At 38.8% G+C, this 24028-nt stretch overlaps 1 protein-coding gene across 6 annotated transcripts in view; it reads right to left on the reverse strand.

Moving 5' to 3' along the window:
• Window positions 1–24028, reverse strand: part of LOC139533827 (ankyrin repeat and sterile alpha motif domain-containing protein 1B-like) — a 330155-nt gene that overhangs the window by 256806 nt on the left and 49321 nt on the right. For all 6 annotated transcript variants that reach the window (XM_071332244.1, XM_071332241.1, XM_071332242.1 and 3 more), the window contains exons 2-3: window positions 15831–15911; window positions 13822–13978 (exon numbers count right to left, since the gene is read on the reverse strand). In XM_071332244.1, the coding sequence (XP_071188345.1) occupies window positions 13822–13978; window positions 15831–15911 (238 nt within the window). The remainder of the gene's footprint in view (window positions 1–13821; window positions 13979–15830; window positions 15912–24028) is intronic.

Below are 24028 nucleotides of genomic sequence, written 5' to 3' on the forward strand. Positions count from 1 at the left end.
TAGAACAGAATAGTGTATTAAGCAGCAGTGTGTAGTATGGAATAGTGTGTAGAACAGAATAGTGTGTAGAACAGAATAGTGTATTAAGCAACAGTGTGTAGTATGGAATAGTGTGTAGAACAGAGTAGTGTATTAAGCAACAGTGTGTAGTATGGAATAGTGTGTAGAACAGAATAGTGTGTAGAACAGAATCGTGTATTAAGCAACAGTGTGTAGTATGGAATAGTGTGTAGAACAGAATAGTGTGTAGAACAGAATAGTGTGTAGAACAGAGTAGTGTATTAAGCAACAGTGTGTAGTATGGAATAGTGTGTAGAACAGAATAGTGTGTAGAACAGAATAGTGTATTAAGCAACAGTGTGTAGTATGGAATAGTGTGTAGAACAGAATAGTGTGTAGAACAGAATAGTGTATTAAGCAACAGTGTGTAGTATGGAATAGTGTGTAGAACAGAATAGTGTGTAGAACAGAGTAGTGTGTAGAACAGAATAGTGTGTAGAACAGAATAGTGTGTAGAACAGAATAGTGTGTAGAACAGAGTAGTGTATTAAGCAACAGTGTGTAGTATGGAATAGTGTGTAGAACAGAATAGTGTGTAGAACAGAATAGTGTATTAAGCAACAGTGTGTAGTATGGAATAGTGTGTAGAACAGAATAGTGTGTAGAACAGAATAGTGTATTAAGCAACAGTGTGTAGTATGGAATAGTGTGTAGAACAGAATAGTGTGTAGAACAGAATAGTGTATTAAGCAACAGTGTGTAGTATGGAATAGTGTGTAGAACAGAGTAGTGTGTAGAACAGAATAGTGTATTAAGCAACAGTGTGTAGTATGGAATAGTGTGTAGAACAGAATAGTGTGTAGAACAGAATAGTGTATTAAGCAACAGTGTGTAGTATGGAATAGTGTGTAGCAAAGAATCGTGTGTAGTACAGAATAGTGTGTGTAGAACCAGCATGGTGTAGCATGGTGTAGTACAGTATAGTGTAGAACAGAAACATGTGTAGTACAGTATAGTGTAGTACATAATTGTGTAGCACAGAACCGTGTGAAGTACAGAATAGTGTGTAGAACAGAATAGTGTGTAGTACAGCATAGTTTGTAGTACAGAATAGTGTGTAGTACAGAATAGTGTAATACAGAATAGTTTGTAATACAGTATAGTGTAGAACAGAATAGGGTGTAGTACACAATAGGGTGTAGTACAGAACAGTGTGTAGAACAGAGTAGTGTGTAGAACAGAGTAGTGTGTAGAACAGAATAGTGTATTAAGCAACAGTGTGTAGAACAGAATAGTGTGTAGAACAGAACAGTGAATTGAACAGAATAGTGTGTAGAACAGAACAGTGAATTGAACAGAATAGTGTGTAGAACAGAATAGTGTGTAGAACAGAATAGTGTGTAGAACAGAAGTGTCCTACAGAATAGTGTGTAGAACAGAATAGTGTAGTGCAGAATAGTGTGTAGAGCAGAATAGTGTATTAAGCAACAGTGTGTAGTATGGAATAGTGTGTAGAACAGAATAGTGTGTAGAACAGAACAGTGAATTGAACAGAATAGTGTGTAGAACAGAATAGTGTGTAGAACAGAAGTGTGTAGAACAGAATAGTGTGTAGAACAGAGTAGTGTATTAAGCAGCAGTGTGTAGTATGGAATAGTGTGTAGAACAGAATAGTGTGTAGAACAGAATAGTGTGTAGAACAGAATAGTGTATTAAGCAACAGTGTGTAGTATGGAATAGTGTGTAGATCAGAATAGTGTGTAGAACAGAATAGTGTATTAAGCAACAGTGTGTAGTATGGAATAGTGTGTAGAACAGAATAGTGTGTAGAACAGAATAGTGTATTAAGCAACAGTGTGTAGTATGGAATAGTGTGTAGAACAGAATAGTGTGTAGAACAGAATAGTGTGTATAACAGAATAGTGTATTAAGCAACAGTGTGTATGTAGTATGGAATAGTGTGTAGAACAGAATAGTGTGTAGAACAGAGTAGTGTATTAAGCAACAGTGTGTAGTATGGAATAGTGTGTAGAACAGAATAGTGTATTAAGCAACAGTGTGTAGTATGGAATAGTGTGTAGAACAGAATAGTGTGTAGTACAGAAGTGTGTAGTACAGAATAGTGCAGAAAAGAACTGTGTGTAGTACAGAATAGTGTATTAAACAACAGTGTGAAGTACAGAATAGTGTGTAGAACAGAATAGTGTGTAGGGCAGAATATTGTAGAACAGTGTGTAGAACTGTATAGTGTAGAACAAAACAGTGTGTAGTACAGAATAGTGTATTAAACAACAGTGTGAAGTACAGAATAGTGTGTAGAACAGAATAGTGTGTAGGGCAGAATATTGTAGAACAGTGTGTAGTAAAGAATAGTGCGTAGTACAGAATAGTGTAGAACAGTGTGTAGAACAGAAGTGTGTAGTACAGAATAGTGTGTAGCAAAGTATCGTGTGTAGTACAGAATAGTGTGTGTAGAACCAGCATGGTGTAGCATGGTGTAGTACAGTATAGTGTAGAACAGAAACATGTGTAGTACAGTATAGTGTAGTACATAATTGTGTAGCACAGAACCGTGTGAAGTACAGAATAGTGTGTAGAACAGAATAGTGTGTAGTACAGCATAGTTTGTAGTACAGAATAGTGTGTAGTACAGAATAGTGTGGAGTACAGAATAGTTTGTAATACAGTATAGTGTAGAACAGAATAGGGTGTAGTACAGAATAGTGTATTAAGCAACAGTGTGTAGTATGGAATAGTGTGTAGAACAGAATAGTGTGTAGAACAGAGTAGTGTGTAGAACAGAGTAGTGTGTAGAACAAAATAGTGTGTAGAACAGAATAGTGTATTAAGCAACAGTGTGTAGTATGGAATAGTGTGTAGAACAGAATAGTGTGTAGAACAGAATAGTGTGTAGAACAGAACAGTGAATTGAACAGAATAGTGTGTAGAACAGAATAGTGTGTAGAACAGAATAGTGTGTAGAACAGAACAGTGAATTAATTGAACAGAATAGTGTGTAGAACAGAATAGTGTGTAGAAGAGAATAGTGTGTAGAACAGAAGTGTCCTACAGAATAGTGTGTAGAACAGAATAGTGTAGTGCAGAATAGTGTGTAGAGCAGAATAGTGTATTAAGCAACAGTGTGTAGTATGGAATAGTGTGTAGAACAGAATAGTGTGTAGAACAGAACAGTGAATTGAACAGAATAGTGTGTAGAACAGAATAGTGTGTAGAACAGAAGTGTGTAGAACAGAATAGTGTGTAGAACAGAGTAGTGTATTAAGCAGCAGTGTGTAGTATGGAATAGTGTGTAGAACAGAGTAGTGTATTAAGCAACAGTATGTAGTATGGAATAGTGTGTAGAACAGAATTGTGTGTAGAACAGAATAGTGTGTAGAACAGAATAGTGTGTAGAACAGAATAGTGTATTAAGCAACAGTGTGTAGTATGGAATAGTGTGTAGAACAGAATAGTGTGTAGAACAGAATAGTGTATTAAGCAACAGTGTGTAGTATGGAATAGTGTGTAGATCAGAATAGTGTGTAGATCAGAATAGTGTGTAGAACAGAATAGTGTATTAAGCAACAGTGTGTAGTATGGAATAGTGTGTAGATCAGAATAGTGTGTAGAACAGAATAGTGTGTAGAACAGAATAGTGTATTAAGCAGCAGTGTGTAGTATGGAATAGTGTGTAGAACAGAATAGTGTGTAGAACAGAATAGTGTATTAAGCAACAGTGTGTAGTATGGAATAGTGTGTAGATCAGAATAGTGTGTAGAACAGAATAGTGTGTAGAACAGAATAGTGTATTAAGCAGCAGTGTGTAGTATGGAATAGTGTGTAGAACAGAATAGTGTGTAGAACAGAATAGTGTATTAAGCAACAGTGTGTAGTATGGAATAGTGTGTAGATCAGAATAGTGTATAGAACAGAGTAGTGTATTAAGCAACAGTGTGTAGTATGGAATAGTGTGTAGAACAGAATAGTGTATTAAGCAACAGTGTGTAGTATGGAATAGTGTGTAGAACAGAATAGTGTGTAGAACAGAATAGTGTGTAGAACAGAGTAGTGTATTAAGCAACAGTGTGTAGTATGGAAGTGTGTAGAACAGAATAGTGTGTAGAACAGAATAGTGTGTAGAACAGAATAGTGTATTAAGCAACAGTGTGTAGTATGGAATAGTGTGTAGATCAGAATAGTGTATTAAGCAGCAGTGTGTAGTATGGAATAGTGTGTAGAACAGAATAGTGTGTAGAACAGAATAGTGTATTAAGCAACAGTGTGTAGTATGGAATAGTGTGTAGATCAGAATAGTGTGTAGAACAGAATAGTGTGTAGAACAGAATAGTGTATTAAGCAGCAGTGTGTAGTATGGAATAGTGTGTAGAACAGAATAGTGTGTAGAACAGAATAGTGTATTAAGCAACAGTGTGTAGTATGGAATAGTGTGTAGATCAGAATAGTGTGTAGAACAGAGTAGTGTATTAAGCAACAGTGTGTAGTATGGAATAGTGTGTAGAACAGAATAGTGTGTAGAACAGAATCGTGTATTAAGCAACAGTGTGAAGTATGGAATAGTGTGTAGAACAGAATAGTGTGTAGAACAGAATAGTGTGTAGAACAGAGTAGTGTATTAAGCAACAGTGTGTAGTATGGAATAGTGTGTAGAACAGAATATTGTGTAGAACAGAATAGTGTATTAAGCAACAGTGTGTAGTATGGAAGTGTGTAGAACAGAATAGTGTGTAGAACAGAATAGTGTATTAAGCAACAGTGTGTAGTATGGAATAGTGTGTAGAACAGAATAGTGTGTAGAACAGAGTAGTGTGTAGAACAGAATAGTGTGTAGAACAGAATAGTGTGTAGAACAGAATAGTGTGTAGAACAGAATAGTGTGTAGAACAGAATAGTGTATTAAGCAACAGTATGTAGTATGGAATAGTGTGTAGAACAGAATTGTGTGTAGAACAGAATAGTGTGTAGAACAGAATAGTGTGTAGAACAGAATAGTGTATTAAGCAACAGTGTGTAGTATGGAATAGTGTGTAGAACAGAATAGTGTGTAGAACAGAATAGTGTATTAAGCAACAGTGTGTAGTATGGAATAGTGTGTAGATCAGAATAGTGTGTAGAACAGAATAGTGTGTAGAACAGAATAGTGTATTAAGCAACAGTGTGTAGTATGGAATAGTGTGTAGATCAGAATAGTGTGTAGAACAGAATAGTGTGTAGAACAGAATAGTGTATTAAGCAGCAGTGTGTAGTATGGAATAGTGTGTAGAACAGAATAGTGTGTAGAACAGAATAGTGTATTAAGCAACAGTGTGTAGTATGGAATAGTGTGTAGAACAGAGTAGTGTATTAAGCAACAGTGTGTAGTATGGAATAGTGTGTAGAACAGAATAGTGTGTAGAACAGAATTGTGTATTAAGCAACAGTGTGTAGTATGGAATAGTGTGTAGAACAGAATAGTGTGTAGAACAGAGTAGTGTATTAAGCAACAGTGTGTAGTATGGAATAGTGTGTAGAACAGAATAGTGTGTAGAACAGAATAGTGTATTAAGCAACAGTGTGTAGTATGGAATAGTGTGTAGATCAGAATAGTGTGTAGAACAGAATAGTGTGTAGAACAGAATAGTGTATTAAGCAACAGTGTGTAGTATGGAATAGTGTGTAGATCAGAATAGTGTGTAGAACAGAATAGTGTGTAGAACAGAGTAGTGTATTAAGCAACAGTGTGTAGTATGGAATAGTGTGTAGAACAGAATAGTGTGTAGAACAGAATAGTGTATTAAGCAACAGTGTGTAGTATGGAATAGTGTGTAGAACAGAATAGTGTGTAGAACAGAATAGTGTATTAAGCAACAGTGTGTAGTATGGAATAGTGTGTAGAACAGAGTAGTGTGTAGAACAGAATAGTGTATTAAGCAACAGTGTGTAGTATGGAATAGTGTGTAGAACAGAATAGTGTGTAGAACAGAATAGTGTATTAAGCAACAGTGTGTAGTATGGAATAGTGTGTAGCAAAGAATCGTGTGTAGTACAGAATAGTGTGTGTAGAACCAGCATGGTGTAGCATGGTGTAGTACAGTATAGTGTAGAACAGAAACATGTGTAGTACAGTATAGTGTAGTACATAATTGTGTAGCACAGAACCGTGTGAAGTACAGAATAGTGTGTAGAACAGAATAGTGTGTAGTACAGCATAGTTTGTAGTACAGAATAGTGTGTAGTACAGAATAGTTTGTAATACAGTATAGTGTCGAACATCACCTTGTGATGTACAGAATAGTGTAGAACAGAAATGTGTGTAGAACAGAGTAGTGTGTAGTACAGAACAGTGTGTAGTACAGAACAGTGTAATACAGAATAGTTTGTAATACAGTATAGTGTAGAACAGAATAGGGTGTAGTACACAATAGGGTGTAGTACAGAATAGTGTGTAGAACAGAGTAGTGTGTAGAACAGAGTAGTGTGTAGAACAGAATAGTGTATTAAGCAACAGTGTGTAGAACAGAATAGTGTGTAGAACAGAACAGTGAATTGAACAGAATAGTGTGTAGAACAGAACAGTGAATTGAACAGAATAGTGTGTAGAACAGAATAGTGTGTAGAACAGAATAGTGTGTAGAACAGAAGTGTCCTACAGAATAGTGTGTAGAACAGAATAGTGTAGTGCAGAATAGTGTGTAGAACAGAACAGTGAATTGAACAGAATAGTGTGTAGAACAGAATAGTGTGTAGAACAGAATAGTGTGTAGAACAGAAGTGTGTAGAACAGAATAGTGTGTAGAACAGAGTAGTGTATTAAGCAGCAGTGTGTAGTATGGAATAGTGTGTAGAACAGAATAGTGTGTAGAACAGAATAGTGTGTAGAACAGAATAGTGTGTAGAACAGAATAGTGTATTAAGCAACAGTGTGTAGTATGGAATAGTGTGTAGAACAGAATAGTGTGTAGAACAGAATAGTGTGTAGAACAGAAGTGTGTATAACAGAATAGTGTATTAAGCAACAGTGTGTAGTATGGAATAGTGTGTAGAACAGAATAGTGTGTAGAACAGAGTAGTGTATTAAGCAACAGTGTGTAGTATGGAATAGTGTGTAGAACAGAATAGTGTATTAAGCAACAGTGTGTAGTATGGAATAGTGTGTAGAACAGAATAGTGTGTAGTACAGAATAGTGTGGAGTACAGAATAGTTTGTAATACAGTATAGTGTCGAACATCACCTTGTGATGTACAGAATAGTGTAGAACAGAAATGTGTGTAGAACAGAGTAGTGTGTAGTACAGAACAGTGTGTAGTACAGAACAGTGTAATACAGAATAGTTTGTAATACAGTATAGTGTAGAACAGAATAGGGTGTAGTACACAATAGGGTGTAGTACAGAATAGTGTGTAGAACAGAATAGTGTGTAGGGCAGAATATTGTAGAACAGTGTGTAGAACTGTATAGTGTAGAACAAAACAGTGTGTAGTACAGAATAGTGTATTAAACAACAGTGTGAAGTACAGAATAGTGTGTAGAACAGAATAGTGTGTAGGGCAGAATATTGTAGAACAGTGTGTAGTAAAGAATAGTGCGTAGTACAGAATAGTGTAGAACAGTGTGTAGAACAGAAGTGTGTAGTACAGAATAGTGTGTAGCAAAGTATCGTGTGTAGTACAGAATAGTGTGTGTAGAACCAGCATGGTGTAGCATGGTGTAGTACAGTATAGTGTAGAACAGAAACATGTGTAGTACAGTATAGTGTAGTACATAATTGTGTAGCACAGAACCGTGTGAAGTACAGAATAGTGTGTAGAACAGAATAGTGTGTAGTACAGCATAGTTTGTAGTACAGAATAGTGTGTAGTACAGAATAGTGTGGAGTACAGAATAGTTTGTAATACAGTATAGTGTAGAACAGAATAGGGTGTAGTACAGAATAGTGTATTAAGCAACAGTGTGTAGTATGGAATAGTGTGTAGAACAGAATAGTGTGTAGAACAGAGTAGTGTGTAGAACAGAGTAGTGTGTAGAACAGAATAGTGTGTAGAACAGAATAGTGTATTAAGCAACAGTGTGTAGTATGGAATAGTGTGTAGAACAGAATAGTGTGTAGAACAGAATAGTGTGTAGAACAGAACAGTGAATTGAACAGAATAGTGTGTAGAACAGAATAGTGTGTAGAACAGAATAGTGTGTAGAACAGAACAGTGAATTAATTGAACAGAATAGTGTGTAGAAGAGAATAGTGTGTAGAACAGAAGTGTCCTACAGAATAGTGTGTAGAACAGAATAGTGTAGTGCAGAATAGTGTGTAGAGCAGAATAGTGTATTAAGCAACAGTGTGTAGTATGGAATAGTGTGTAGAACAGAATAGTGTGTAGAACAGAACAGTGAATTGAACAGAATAGTGTGTAGAACAGAATAGTGTGTAGAACAGAAGTGTGTAGAACAGAATAGTGTGTAGAACAGAGTAGTGTATTAAGCAGCAGTGTGTAGTATGGAATAGTGTGTAGAACAGAATAGTGTGTAGAACAGAGTAGTGTATTAAGCAACAGTATGTAGTATGGAATAGTGTGTAGAACAGAATTGTGTGTAGAACAGAATAGTGTGTAGAACAGAATAGTGTGTAGAACAGAATAGTGTATTAAGCAACAGTGTGTAGTATGGAATAGTGTGTAGAACAGAATAGTGTGTAGAACAGAATAGTGTATTAAGCAACAGTGTGTAGTATGGAATAGTGTGTAGATCAGAATAGTGTGTAGATCAGAATAGTGTGTAGAACAGAATAGTGTATTAAGCAACAGTGTGTAGTATGGAATAGTGTGTAGATCAGAATAGTGTGTAGAACAGAATAGTGTGTAGAACAGAATAGTGTATTAAGCAGCAGTGTGTAGTATGGAATAGTGTGTAGAACAGAATAGTGTGTAGAACAGAATAGTGTATTAAGCAACAGTGTGTAGTATGGAATAGTGTGTAGATCAGAATAGTGTGTAGAACAGAATAGAGTGTAGAACAGAATAGTGTATTAAGCAGCAGTGTGTAGTATGGAATAGTGTGTAGAACAGAATAGTGTGTAGAACAGAATAGTGTATTAAGCAACAGTGTGTAGTATGGAATAGTGTGTAGATCAGAATAGTGTATAGAACAGAGTAGTGTATTAAGCAACAGTGTGTAGTATGGAATAGTGTGTAGAACAGAATAGTGTGTAGAACAGAATCGTGTATTAAGCAACAGTGTGTAGTATGGAATAGTGTGTAGAACAGAATAGTGTGTAGAACAGAATAGTGTGTAGAACAGAGTAGTGTATTAAGCAACAGTGTGTAGTATGGAAGTGTGTAGAACAGAATAGTGTGTAGAACAGAATAGTGTGTAGAACAGAATAGTGTATTAAGCAACAGTGTGTAGTATGGAATAGTGTGTAGATCAGAATAGTGTGTAGAACAGAATAGTGTATTAAGCAGCAGTGTGTAGTATGGAATAGTGTGTAGAACAGAATAGTGTGTAGAACAGAATAGTGTATTAAGCAACAGTGTGTAGTATGGAATAGTGTGTAGATCAGAATAGTGTGTAGAACAGAATAGTGTGTAGAACAGAATAGTGTATTAAGCAGCAGTGTGTAGTATGGAATAGTGTGTAGAACAGAATAGTGTGTAGAACAGAATAGTGTATTAAGCAACAGTGTGTAGTATGGAATAGTGTGTAGATCAGAATAGTGTGTAGAACAGAGTAGTGTATTAAGCAACAGTGTGTAGTATGGAATAGTGTGTAGAACAGAATAGTGTGTAGAACAGAATCGTGTATTAAGCAACAGTGTGAAGTATGGAATAGTGTGTAGAACAGAATAGTGTGTAGAACAGAATAGTGTGTAGAACAGAGTAGTGTATTAAGCAACAGTGTGTAGTATGGAATAGTGTGTAGAACAGAATATTGTGTAGAACAGAATAGTGTATTAAGCAACAGTGTGTAGTATGGAAGTGTGTAGAACAGAATAGTGTGTAGAACAGAATAGTGTATTAAGCAACAGTGTGTAGTATGGAATAGTGTGTAGAACAGAATAGTGTGTAGAACAGAGTAGTGTGTAGAACAGAATAGTGTGTAGAACAGAATAGTGTGTAGAACAGAATAGTGTGTAGAACAGAATAGTGTATTAAGCAACAGTATGTAGTATGGAATAGTGTGTAGAACAGAATTGTGTGTAGAACAGAATAGTGTGTAGAACAGAATAGTGTGTAGAACAGAATAGTGTATTAAGCAACAGTGTGTAGTATGGAATAGTGTGTAGAACAGAATAGTGTATTAAGCAACAGTGTGTAGTATGGAATAGTGTGTAGAACAGAATAGTGTGTAGAACAGAATAGTGTATTAAGCAACAGTGTGTAGTATGGAATAGTGTGTAGATCAGAATAGTGTGTAGAACAGAATAGTGTGTAGAACAGAATAGTGTATTAAGCAGCAGTGTGTAGTATGGAATAGTGTGTAGAACAGAATAGTGTGTAGAACAGAATAGTGTATTAAGCAACAGTGTGTAGTATGGAATAGTGTGTAGAACAGAGTAGTGTATTAAGCAACAGTGTGTAGTATGGAATAGTGTGTAGAACAGAATAGTGTGTAGAACAGAATCGTGTATTAAGCAACAGTGTGTAGTATGGAATAGTGTGTAGAACAGAATAGTGTGTAGAACAGAGTAGTGTATTAAGCAACAGTGTGTAGTATGGAATAGTGTGTAGAACAGAATAGTGTGTAGAACAGAATAGTGTATTAAGCAACAGTGTGTAGTATGGAATAGTGTGTAGATCAGAATAGTGTGTAGAACAGAATAGTGTGTAGAACAGAATAGTGTATTAAGCAACAGTGTGTAGTATGGAATAGTGTGTAGATCAGAATAGTGTGTAGAACAGAATAGTGTGTAGAACAGAATAGTGTGTAGAACAGAGTAGTGTATTAAGCAACAGTGTGTAGTATGGAATAGTGTGTAGAACAGAATAGTGTGTAGAACAGAATAGTGTATTCAGCAACAGTGTGTAGTATGGAATAGTGTGTAGAACAGAATAGTGTGTAGAACAGAATAGTGTATTAAGCAACAGTGTGTAGTATGGAATAGTGTGTAGAACAGAGTAGTGTGTAGAACAGAATAGTGTATTAAGCAACAGTGTGTAGTATGGAATAGTGTGTAGAACAGAATAGTGTGTAGAACAGAATAGTGTATTAAGCAACAGTGTGTAGTATGGAATAGTGTGTAGCAAAGAATCGTGTGTAGTACAGAATAGTGTGTGTAGAACCAGCATGGTGTAGCATGGTGTAGTACAGTATAGTGTAGAACAGAAACATGTGTAGTACAGTATAGTGTAGTACATAATTGTGTAGCACAGAACCGTGTGAAGTACAGAATAGTGTGTAGAACAGAATAGTGTGTAGTACAGCATAGTTTGTAGTACAGAATAGTGTGTAGTACAGAATAGTTTGTAATACAGTATAGTGTCGAACATCACCTTGTGATGTACAGAATAGTGTAGAACAGAAATGTGTGTAGAACAGAGTAGTGTGTAGTACAGAACAGTGTGTAGTACAGAACAGTGTAATACAGAATAGTTTGTAATACAGTATAGTGTAGAACAGAATAGGGTGTAGTACACAATAGGGTGTAGTACAGAATAGTGTGTAGAACAGAGTAGTGTGTAGAACAGAGTAGTGTGTAGAACAGAACAGTGTATTAAGCAACAGTGTGTAGAACAGAATAGTGTGTAGAACAGAACAGTGAATTGAACAGAATAGTGTGTAGAACAGAACAGTGAATTGAACAGAATAGTGTGTAGAACAGAATAGTGTGTAGAACAGAATAGTGTGTAGAACAGAATAGTGTGTAGAACAGAAGTGTCCTACAGAATAGTGTGTAGAACAGAATAGTGTAGTGCAGAATAGTGTGTAGAACAGAACAGTGAATTGAACAGAATAGTGTGTAGAACAGAATAGTGTGTAGAACAGAATAGTGTGTAGAACAGAAGTGTGTAGAACAGAATAGTGTGTAGAACAGAGTAGTGTATTAAGCAGCAGTGTGTAGTATGGAATAGTGTGTAGAACAGAATAGTGTGTAGAACAGAATAGTGTGTAGAACAGAATAGTGTGTAGAACAGAATAGTGTATTAAGCAACAGTGTGTAGTATGGAATAGTGTGTAGAACAGAATAGTGTGTAGAACAGAATAGTGTGTAGAACAGAAGTGTGTATAACAGAATAGTGTATTAAGCAACAGTGTGTAGTATGGAATAGTGTGTAGAACAGAATAGTGTATTAAGCAACAGTGTGTAGTATGGAATAGTGTGTAGAACAGAATAGTGTGTAGTACAGAATAGTGTGGAGTACAGAATAGTTTGTAATACAGTATAGTGTCGAACATCACCTTGTGATGTACAGAATAGTGTAGAACAGAAATGTGTGTAGAACAGAGTAGTGTGTAGTACAGAACAGTGTGTAGTACAGAACAGTGTAATACAGAATAGTTTGTAATACAGTATAGTGTAGAACAGAATAGGGTGTAGTACACAATAGGGTGTAGTACAGAATAGTGTGTAGAACAGAGTAGTGTGTAGAACAGAGTAGTGTGTAGAACAGAATAGTGTATTAAGCAACAGTGTGTAGAACAGAATAGTGTGTAGAACAGAACAGTGAATTGAACAGAATAGTGTGTAGAACAGAATAGTGTGTAGAACAGAATAGTGTGTAGAACAGAATAGTGTGTAGAACAGAAGTGTCCTACAGAATAGTGTGTAGAACAGAATAGTGTAGTGCAGAATAGTGTGTAGAGCAGAATAGTGTATTAAGCAACAGTGTGTAGAACAGAATAGTGTGTAGAACAGAATAGTGTGTAGAACAGAACAGTGAATTGAACAGAATAGTGTGTAGAACAGAATAGTGTGTAGAACAGAATAGTGTGTAGAACAGAATAGTGTGTAGAACAGAATAGTGTGTAGAACAGAATAGTGTATTAAGCAACAGTGTGTAGTATGGAATAGTGTGTAGAACAGAATAGTGTATTAAGCAACAGTGTGTAGTATGGAATAGTGTGTAGAACAGAATAGTGTGTAGAACAGAATAGTGTATTAAGCAACAGTGTATAGTATGGAATAGTGTGTAGAACAGAATAGTGTGTAGAACAGAATAGTGTATTAAGCAACAGTGTATAGTATGGAATAGTGTGTAGATCAGAGTAGTGTGTAGAACAGAATAGTGTGTAGAACAGAATAGTGTATTAAGCAACAGTGTGTAGTATGGAATAGTGTGTAGAACAGAATAGTGTGTAGAACAGAATAGTGTATTAAGCAACCGTGTGTAGTATGGAATAGTGTGTAGAACAGAATAGTGTGTAGAACAGAACAGTGAATTGAACAGAATAGTGTGTAGAACAGAATAGTGTGTAGAACAGAACAGTGAATTGAACAGAATAGTGTGTAGAACAGAATAGTGTGTAGTGTAGAATTGTGTGTAGAACAGAAGTGTCCTACAGAATAGAGTGTAGAACAGAATAGTGTAGTGCAGAATAGTGTGTAGTGCAGAATAGTGCGCAGTGCAGAATAGTGTGTACTACAGAAGTGTATAGTGCAGAATAGTGTGTTGTACATACTATTGTGTAGTACAGTGTGTAGGACAGACTAGTGTACTACTGAATAGTGTAGAACAGAATAGTGTGTAGAATATAATAGTGTACTACAGAATAGTGTGTAGTACATAGTGTGTAGCACAGAACAGTGTAGAACATAATAGTGTGTAGTACAGAATAGTGTGCAGTACAGTATAGTGTGCAGTACAGTATAGAACAGAACAGTGTGTTGTCACCTGCTGGTTGACGCGGCAGTGTGAGGGCCCGTGGTGGACGAGGATACGGACGATGTCTACGTCCCCGCGCCAGGCGGCCAGGTGCAACGGGAAGCAGCCCTTACTGTCAGCCACATTGGTGGAGGCTTCAAACTGAAGCAACTTCAACACCACGTCCCTGAGGAGGGGAAGGAGGGAGGAGGATGGAGGGGAAGGAGGGAGGAGGATGGAGGGGAAGGAGGGAGGAGGATGGAGGGGAGGGAGGAGGATGGCGGAAGGGGATAGAGAGAGAGGAAAGCAGTAACGGGAGTGAGAGAGTGCGAGGGAGATAGAGGGAAGAGATGGAATAGAGAGAGAGGGGGAAAGATGGGGAAAGAAAGGCAAGAAACCGTAAAGAGAGAGAGAGAGAAAGAAAATGGAAACAGAGCGAGAAGGGGGAGAGAGAAAGAAAAGCATAAGTACTTTACTTGTCCCGAATCATAATGCCGGCTGCATAACCAAGGCTGATTGAATGTTTATATGTGTGTGGATTAAAATCATTAATAGCATTAGCTGGACTGAAATTAACTCTTCACATTGAAACAATTCAGTTTGTTGCTTCACCTTTTAGAATGGCACGTTCACATTGAGTGTGTCCCAAATGGCCCCTATTCCCTATATAGTGCACTACTACAGTATATAGGGAATACGGTGCAATTTAGGATGTATCCATTGTCAAAACTCAACGGTCTAAAAGTGTACAGTTAAATGGTTAGTTCCCTCCTTGTCCCCCCCTCATCTAAAGTTCTAAATCACTTCTCTAAGTGTGTTGGTGACCTTGTTTTTCACTTGGAGCCTGTACTTTTCGCTCTCTCTCCCTTTATCTCTGTCTCCTTCTCTCTCCCTCTCCGTCTCGCTCTCTCTCTCCTTCTGTGCCTGCTTCGCTCTCTCTCCTGTGCCTGCTTCGCTCTCGCTCCTTCTGTGCCTGCTTCGCTCTCGCTCCTTCTGTGCCTGCTTCGCTCTCGCTCCTTCTGTGCCTGCTTCGCTCTCGCTCCTTCTGTGCCTGCTTCGCTCTCGCTCCTTCTGTGCCTGCTTCGCTCTCGCTCCTTCTGTGCCTGCTTCGCTCTCGCTCCTTCTGTGCCTCCCTCTCTCCTTCTGTGCCTGCCCCCCCCTCCCCCTCTCGCTCTCTCCCTCCCCTCTCTACCTCCTCTCTACCTCCTCTCTACCTCCTCTCTACCTCCTCTCTACCTCCTCTCTACCTCCTCTCTACCTCCTCTACTGCAGCTGTTCGAAGAAGGAAATCCACATTATTGCCTCCAAAGCACAGCGTTAATCCGACAGTTTGGCTGAGCAGGGCTAGCCGTCAGACTCATCTTAATCCAACAGCGGGCAAAAGGGATTTGTGTGTGTGCGTGTGTGTGTGTGTGTGTGTGTGTGTGTGTGTGTGTGTGTGTGTGAGAGAGAGAATGTGGAAAGGGACTGGTGTGTATGTGTATGTAAGAGCTTTTTCAAACTTAAGGGAGATTCACAATATATATTATTTCTGTTTTCTCTAAATCATCTTTGTTGTACAATTAAAGGTCAATACACTGCATTTCAAACAGTCAGCAATGATCTAATGAATTCAGGACTTGACTAGACTAAATATAAACCTTCTACAACCGGAAGAGCCACTAATAATGTCATTATTTTAATAAAATAGTTTAACATGCTTTTTTGCAATTAAACTGATCTGGCTTTCAAGTGTTGGTGTGTATGTGTAAATGGGAAGGTTAACAGTCACAGCAGAAGAGAAGGAGACGAGACCAAGAAGACTACATGACAACTAGCAGATAAAAAAAGAATACTTGACTCTTGTGATACAGGCATTTGGAATATCGCAGGAAAACATATTTAAATTAATCTAATTAATTTGATATATCGCACAGCCCTAGTGTGTGTGTGTCTGGAAAAGGCAATCACATTGCATTACACTCACAAGCATGCAAGCACACGGACAAACACTTCCTCACCCCCACCAGCCACCTCTCCACATTCACACACACTCTTACCTGTGTCCGTTCAGTGATGCGTGGTGGAGGGGTGTGTACCCTGAACTGTCTGCACAGTTCACATTCAAGCCTCTCCACATGCTGTGGACACAAGACAGACAGACAAACACGCACCAAGACACAGTCCTTAGAATTGTATGCTTTCCAATTTACCTTGATTATTTTTTTTGTAATTGAAAATCACACTTAAGTCCCACAACAGGCGTTCTATGTGTTGAACACATGATCATGATAGACACTTAAGTACAAAGAGACACAATATAGAAACCCTTTTCTTTTAGCTTGATCACAGATCTTGCCTTAGCCACATCACAACGCCCATCGGAGTCAGAAAGACAGTGCAATCAGATCTGGGACCAGTCTACATTTCTTCTATGGGATGTGGGACCACCACAGGGCTAAGATTAGCATGTAATGGACTCGTTTTCCCATGACCTTCGAAGTCTCTCAAGTCAACTTCAATTTTCAATTTTAGGGGCTTTATTGACATGGGAAACATATGTTTACATTGCCAAAGCAAGTGAAATAGATAATAAACAAAAGTGAATTAAACAATAAAAAATGTACAGCAAACATCACACTCACAAAAGTCGCAAAATAATAACACATTTCAAATGTCAATGTATATACAGTTGAAGTCGGAAGTTAACATAAACTAGTTTTAATGACTCCAACCTGAGTGTTTCAACCACTCGACAAATTTCTTGTTAACGAACAATAGTTTTGGCAAGTTGGTTAGGACATCTACTTTGTGCATGACACAAGTCATTTTTCCAACAATTGTTTACAGACAGATTATTTCACTGTATCACAATTCCAGTGGGTCAATTAGCCTGAGTCAATTGGAGGTGTACCTGTGGATGTATTTCAAGGACTACCTTCAAACTCCGTGCCTCTTTGCTTGACATCATGGGAAAATCTAAAGAAATCAGCCAAGACCTCAGAAAAAAGAATTGTAGACCTCCACAAGTCTGGTTCATCCTTGGGAGCAATTTCCAAACGCCTGAAGGTACCACATTCATCTGTACAAACAATAGTACGCAAGTATAAACACCATGGGACCACGCAGCTGTCATACCGCTCAGGAAGGAGACGCGTTCTGTCTCCTAGAGATGAACGTACTTAGGTGTGAAAAGTGCAAATCAATCCCAGAACAACAGCAAAGGACCTTGAGAAGATGCTGGAGGAAACGGGTACAAAAGTATCTATATAAAAAAGCCAGACTACGGTTTGCAACTGCACATGGGAACAAAGATCGTACTTTTTGGAGAAATGTCCTCTGGTCTGACGAAACAAAAATACAACTGTTTGCCATAATGACCACCGTTATGTTTGGAGGAAAAAGGGGGATGCTTGCAAGCCCAAAAACACCATCCCAACCGTGAAGCACGGGGGTGGCAGCATCATGTTGCGGGGGTGCTTTGCTGCAGGAGGGACTGGTGCACTTCACAAAATAGATGGCATCATGAGGGGGGGAAATTATGTGGATATATTGAAGCAACATCGCAAGACATCAGTCAGGAAGTTAAAAGCTTGGTTGCAAATGATCTTCCAAATGGACAATGACCCCAAACGTACTTCCAAAGTTGTGACAAAATGGCTTAAGGACAACAAAGTCAAGGTATTGGAGCAGCCATCACAAATTCCTGACCTCAATCCTATATAAAATTTGTGGGCAGAACTGAAAAAGCGTGTGCAAGCAAGGAGGCCTACAAACCTGAGAATGATTGACAGCTAACGTGGACAATCATGGGACAGATAGGGATCAAACACACTCCCCTACTGTACACGTACCAACACACTAAATACACCAGACCAGACCAACACACTAAATACACCAGACCAACACACTGAATACACCAGACCAACACACTGAATACACCAGACCAACACACTGAATACACCAGACCAACACACTGAATACACCAGACCAACACACTGAATACACCAGACCAGACCAACACACTGAATACACCAGACCAGAACAACACACTGAATACACCAGACCAGAACAACACACTGAATACACCAGACCAGAACAACACACTGAATACACCAGACCAGAACAACACACTGAATACACCAGACCAGACCAACACACTGAATACACCAGACCAACACACTGAATACACCAGACCAACACACTGAATACACCAGACCAACACACTGAATACACCAGACCAACACACTGAATACACCAGACCAACACACTGAATACACCAGACCAACACACTGAATACACCAGACCAACACACTGAATACACCAGACCAACACACTGAATACACCAGACCAACACACTGAATACACCAGACCAACACACTGAATACACCAGACCAACACACTGAATACACCAGACCAACACACTGAATACACCAGACCAACACACTGAATACACCAGACCAACACACTGAATACACCAGACCAACACACTGAATACACCAGACCAACACACTGAATACACCAGACCAGACCAACACACTGAATACACCAGACCAGACCAACACACTAAATACACCAGACCAGACCAACACACTGAATACACCAGACCAACACACTGAATACACCAGACCAACACACTGAATACACCAGACCAACACACTGAATACACCAGACCAACACACTAAATACACCAGACCAACACACTGAATACACCAGACCAACACACTGAATACACCAGACCAACACACTGAATACACCAGACCAACACACTGAATACACCAGACCAACACACTGAATACACCAGACCAACACACTGAATACACCAGACCAGACCAACACACTGAATACACCAGACCAGACCAACACACTGAATACACCAGACCAGACCAACACACTGAATACACCAGACCAGACCAACACACTAAATACACCAGACCAGACCAACACACTGAATACACCAGACCAGACCAACACACTGAATACACCAGACCAGACCAACACACTAAATACACCAGACCAGACCAACACACTGAATACACCAGACCAACACACTGAATACACCAGACCAACACACTGAATACACCAGACCAACACACTGAATACACCAGACCAACACACTAAATACACCAGACCAACACACTGAATACACCAGACCAACACACTGAATACACCAGACCAACACACTGAATACACCAGACCAACACACTGAATACACCAGACCAACACACTGAATACACCAGACCAACACACTGAATACACCAGACCAACACACTGAATACACCAGACCAACACACTGAATACACCAGACCAGACCAACACACTGAATACACCAGACCAGACCAACACACTGAATACACCAGACCAGACCAACACACTAAATACACCAGACCAGACCAACACACTGAATACACCAGACCAACACACTGAATACACCAGACCAGACCAACACACTGAATACACCAGACCAGACCAACACACTGAATACACCAGACCAGACCAACACACTGAATACACCAGACCAACACACTGAATACACCAGACCAGACCAACACACTGAATACACCAGACCAGACCAACACACTGAATACACCAGACCAGACCAACACACTAAATACACCAGACCAGACCAACACACTGAATACACCAGACCAACACACTGAATACACCAGACCAGACCAACACACTAAATACACCAGACCAACACACTGAATACACCAGACCAGACCAACACACTAAATACACCAGAGCAACACACTAAATACACCAGAGCAACACACTAAATACACCAGAGCAACACACTAAATACACCAGAGCAACACACTAAATACACCAGAGCAACACACTAAATACACCAGAGCAACACACTAAATACACCAGACCAACACACTGAATACACCAGACCATACAGCGCTCTCATACACACACATGCTCTCTCTCTAGAAAATAACAGTGCACACACACACACATACACACACATACACATCCTTGACACACCCAAAGCTTACAAACACACACATACATAAAACCTTCACATAAACACCACTCTGATACAAACACACACACCTCCCTCATGTATAAACACAGTGACTGTATGAGAGAGTGTATGAGTCCTTTAGGTGGGACCAGGTGTGAGATGATATGGGGTGACTGGCCAGCGCACACAACCAAGAGCCTTTAGATAAAGGTGTAATCTGTAAATTTGAGAAAACTAAATAAAAAGTGATTTAAAAAATATGAATGTTTGTTCACACACCTTGGGTAGTTCCTCCATAGAGGACCATTCAGAACAGGAAACTAAGACAAACTGGTACTGGTACTCCCCAAAATGATGTAATGGGTCTCAGACCTTTATCACAGGCATAGAGTTTTAATTTCACATTCTATTTCATATTCTACGTTCTATTCAAGTTCACATTGTATTCTAGCCCACATTCTACATTCTATTCTACATCTGCATTCTGTCACAATTTATTAAATTCAACATATTATTTTTCACATTCTACACTCTATTCTATTGCACATTCCACAGCCAATTCCCTAGTCTCCCCCACGCATTGTCTTGGAGTGGGCTCTATTCTCTTCTACTGTGCTTTCACTATGCGCACAAAAAAAGGCAAGAAGCAGTCCTCAAATTGAATTAGAGAGAAACATTAGATTAGAAATACATGTAAACATTCTTGTACACTAGACGTCTGCTTATTTGGAGCTTAGAGAAGTATGCAGACTATGTCCTGTCTACTGCCCTTAGACACAACCTCTCTGTGTCTTTCCCCTCTCTCCGTCACCCCCTCTCTCCATCTGTTACCGAAGAAAGTGGACTTCTCAATATTAGTATGTTGGAGAAATTAAGAAATAAGCGTTATGGATGTTACATGAAATGGATAAGCTTTATGGGGAGACTGAACATAATGGCAGAAGTCTAAGTTTGTATGTTTTAGGTCAAAACATGGATCGCCATTTCTTAGGAAAGTCATTTGAATGTTTAAAAAATAAAGTTCAATAGAAGGCATAGAGTAGTACATTAGGATTGCGTTATAACAGCCTGAATAGTATACAGGTAGGCCAGTCACCACACCCTAACATTCACTTGTCTTCATTTGATATAGATCAAAATAAATCATTACCAGTTGAATGTACAGACCAATAAAATATTGTTTTGTATTAAAACTTTTCTGAAATATTGTAACACAATATGCAAATAAAACAATATGCATGTACCTATACTGACAATCTACTTTTCTGGACTCTGGATGAAGCTGGTTGGTAGTGCTGTGCCAGTCGTGGAATTTAGGATAAAACATATATTTTTTTATATTAACAAAACAACTTATGAATTCATTTATTTTATTCATCCATAACCGTCATTTACACGGTTATACGATAATTATGCCAGCCCTAAAAGTTGGTCTATTTTGTGGGGCTTTCATAGCTCTCTTCTCATCTTTCTATTTGAAAAACAGTACAACCAAGTATAAAGGAACACATTTCAGCAGATCTTTTCCAAGATCATCTGAACCAGAACAAATCATTTCCAATATATCAACAACTGCTTCTGTAAAAGTCTGAAGAACACATCAGAACAAGCACACAATGTGTTGAATGCACAAGCTTCTGAAGCAAAGATATGATACATTAATATCCACCACAATCGTTTTGGACGTTGCAGATATCACAATGGTGACGAGGAAAAGGGAGAAACCAATTATATACCATATAAAACCTTGATGAACGTCAACTTCAGAGAGACATCTGGAAGATGATCCAATGTTAGGTGCATGTTTTACAAAAACCTTTCCTAAAGAAAACAAAGGGTGTAACATTGTCCCAGTCACCCCCTATCTTTTCATGACTGGAGACACTTCAACTTGGTCTGTATTGCTTCATTAACATCTCACCTTCATAACCAACACTGGGGGACAGCTGTGAGTGGAGAAACAAGCTCTGTGCGCTCTACCAAAAGGTCATGAAATTACTTCTGTTTTTTAGACTTGGCCTCATTAAAAACGTTTCAAATAAAGCTGAACTCCAACATACAGACCTTCAGGATAATTATTCATGTGGTTTAATTTGCTAATGACTAACTTTATTTGGGCATGATTAAGTTGACTTTCCCACGGAATCACCCTATAGCCTCTAATAACGTGACAGGAAATCAAAGTGGACATGAACATGTAAGGGACCGGTGAGGAGATCGAAGGAGTGGAAGAAGGGAGACATTCCTCATTTCCTACTTGTGTGTTATTGGTTGTTGGTACCAGCTGAGGGAAGGTAACAGCACTGGAGGAACACACTAACTAACTAACCTGACCTAGGTAGTGGGCTGACACCCACACACACCCACACACACATCTCAAAACACTTACAGGTATAAATATGCACACACACACACACACGAGGAAAACCCCTTTCTACAGCCCAGATTTAATTCACCTCCCATCCCCAGACACATACAATCTCCCAGCAGCTCCAGGGCAGTAAATGCTGCTTGAGACACCGTAATGCCATTACCAGACGTGTGTGAGAGACGGGGGTAAAGTCAGTCACACTCATTAGTGTGTGGGTGTAAAGGTTTTGAATGTGCACGCATTTAAAAAAAGACACACACAAAGAGACTATACAGTGCATTCAAACGTTGATTCACATATCATACATACAGCATGTATACCGTACCCTAGCAAACAAAAACCCACTGAACTTTCACTTCAAAGTTAAGAAGTGTATTGGCATATGCCTCATGTGAAACCACACACTAAATCCAATGGATGAGATGAACAAACACACAAACCCCTACAACACCACAATGTGACATACAGTCTTATAAGCCCATGTGCAGGACACTATAATGAAATGAAGAAAGACAAACACACAACCTCAAGCATTTCTTCAAACTGGCGTTTTATGAAAATCTCATATCACACAATCTCATCGTCCGCTTTCCTGAATAGAAATCCATCCCTAAACCTGACTTGGAGAGAAGTGGTGTTTCAAAACCTACAACACATCTCAATTAGACAGACAAACACACAGTCACAATGATACCACACAAATGTCACAATTCAACAAACAAACACACACACACAACCATCTAATGGCCAGTAACATGCTCTATAGAGTAAAGGTTGTGACGTCACAGGGTCATTCCACCTCAAAAAGCACAAGAAATAGGATATCGACAACCACCATCTCAGATTGTGATGAAATCGTTTCTGTAGTTAAAAACAGACAAGATTAGCATTTCTGAAACATTATTTGTTGAAATCTAATTTGATCTCTGAGACAAGAGACCAGCAACATTTATAAAACGGTGTGGCAGCAGCAGGAACAGCGGCATCTAGTGGGCAAAACCTAGTAATTTCACACTCATTTATGCAAGTGACTTCAATGGCTAATTTATCTGAACAGGGGGATTAAAACATCAACAATTAACAGGGAATATATTAAACAAATTAACAGGCAATATTACAAGCCACAGCTCCTTACTACTTGTCAGACATAGTGAATTTATACTGTATCCTGGTTGTTGGGGAAGGATTGGCGTGGGAGGTCCGTGGCTGGCTCTGGAACATTTTATTGGATTCCTCATGTCTTACTCAATGGTAAGAAGAAGTTCAGTCCCAAATCGGATTTTAGGTACTATATTTATTGAATATTATGTGAATCTTATAATTCCAATAGGGCCAGTTTGGGTGCAATCAAATTAGCTTTATTTCTCAGAGATCAAAAAAAAAAATTACAAAATAATGTTGCAGGAATGCTAATCTTATCTGTTTCTAACAACAGAAAGGATTTCAGAACAAATCTGTGATGGTGGGTGTCAGAGCCTGCTGAAGTGACATGGAACGACTCCACAGGAAGTTATTCATTAGGAGATCAAACTGCCCTCTGATCCACTTCACTCACGCACACGCGCACCCACACACAGACTGGCAGGAGCAACTGACCCCTTTCTTGCATTCCGACTCGACAATAATGAATACCAGACACGGCCAATCGATAGCCGCAGTACAACCCCCATCCCCCCGGGATTCAGGAAGTCTATTGATGGGCTTTGATCATTGACCATCTTGTCATCCTGCCGGTCAGTTTGTCAGTGGGAGAGGGACACAGGATGTGAAGGGGTTGCATCGTGAATGATAACCTATTTCATATACACTGAGAACATAAAACATGAAGAACTGTTTCAATGAACGGGGTCTGGTAGCAGGTGCCAGGTGCACCGGCTTGAGTGTGTCAAGAACTGCAACGCTGCTGGGTTTTT

Source organism: Salvelinus alpinus, chromosome 11, assembly GCF_045679555.1.
Source record: "Salvelinus alpinus chromosome 11, SLU_Salpinus.1, whole genome shotgun sequence".
In the NCBI taxonomy this organism is placed as follows: Eukaryota; Metazoa; Chordata; class Actinopteri; order Salmoniformes; family Salmonidae; genus Salvelinus; species Salvelinus alpinus.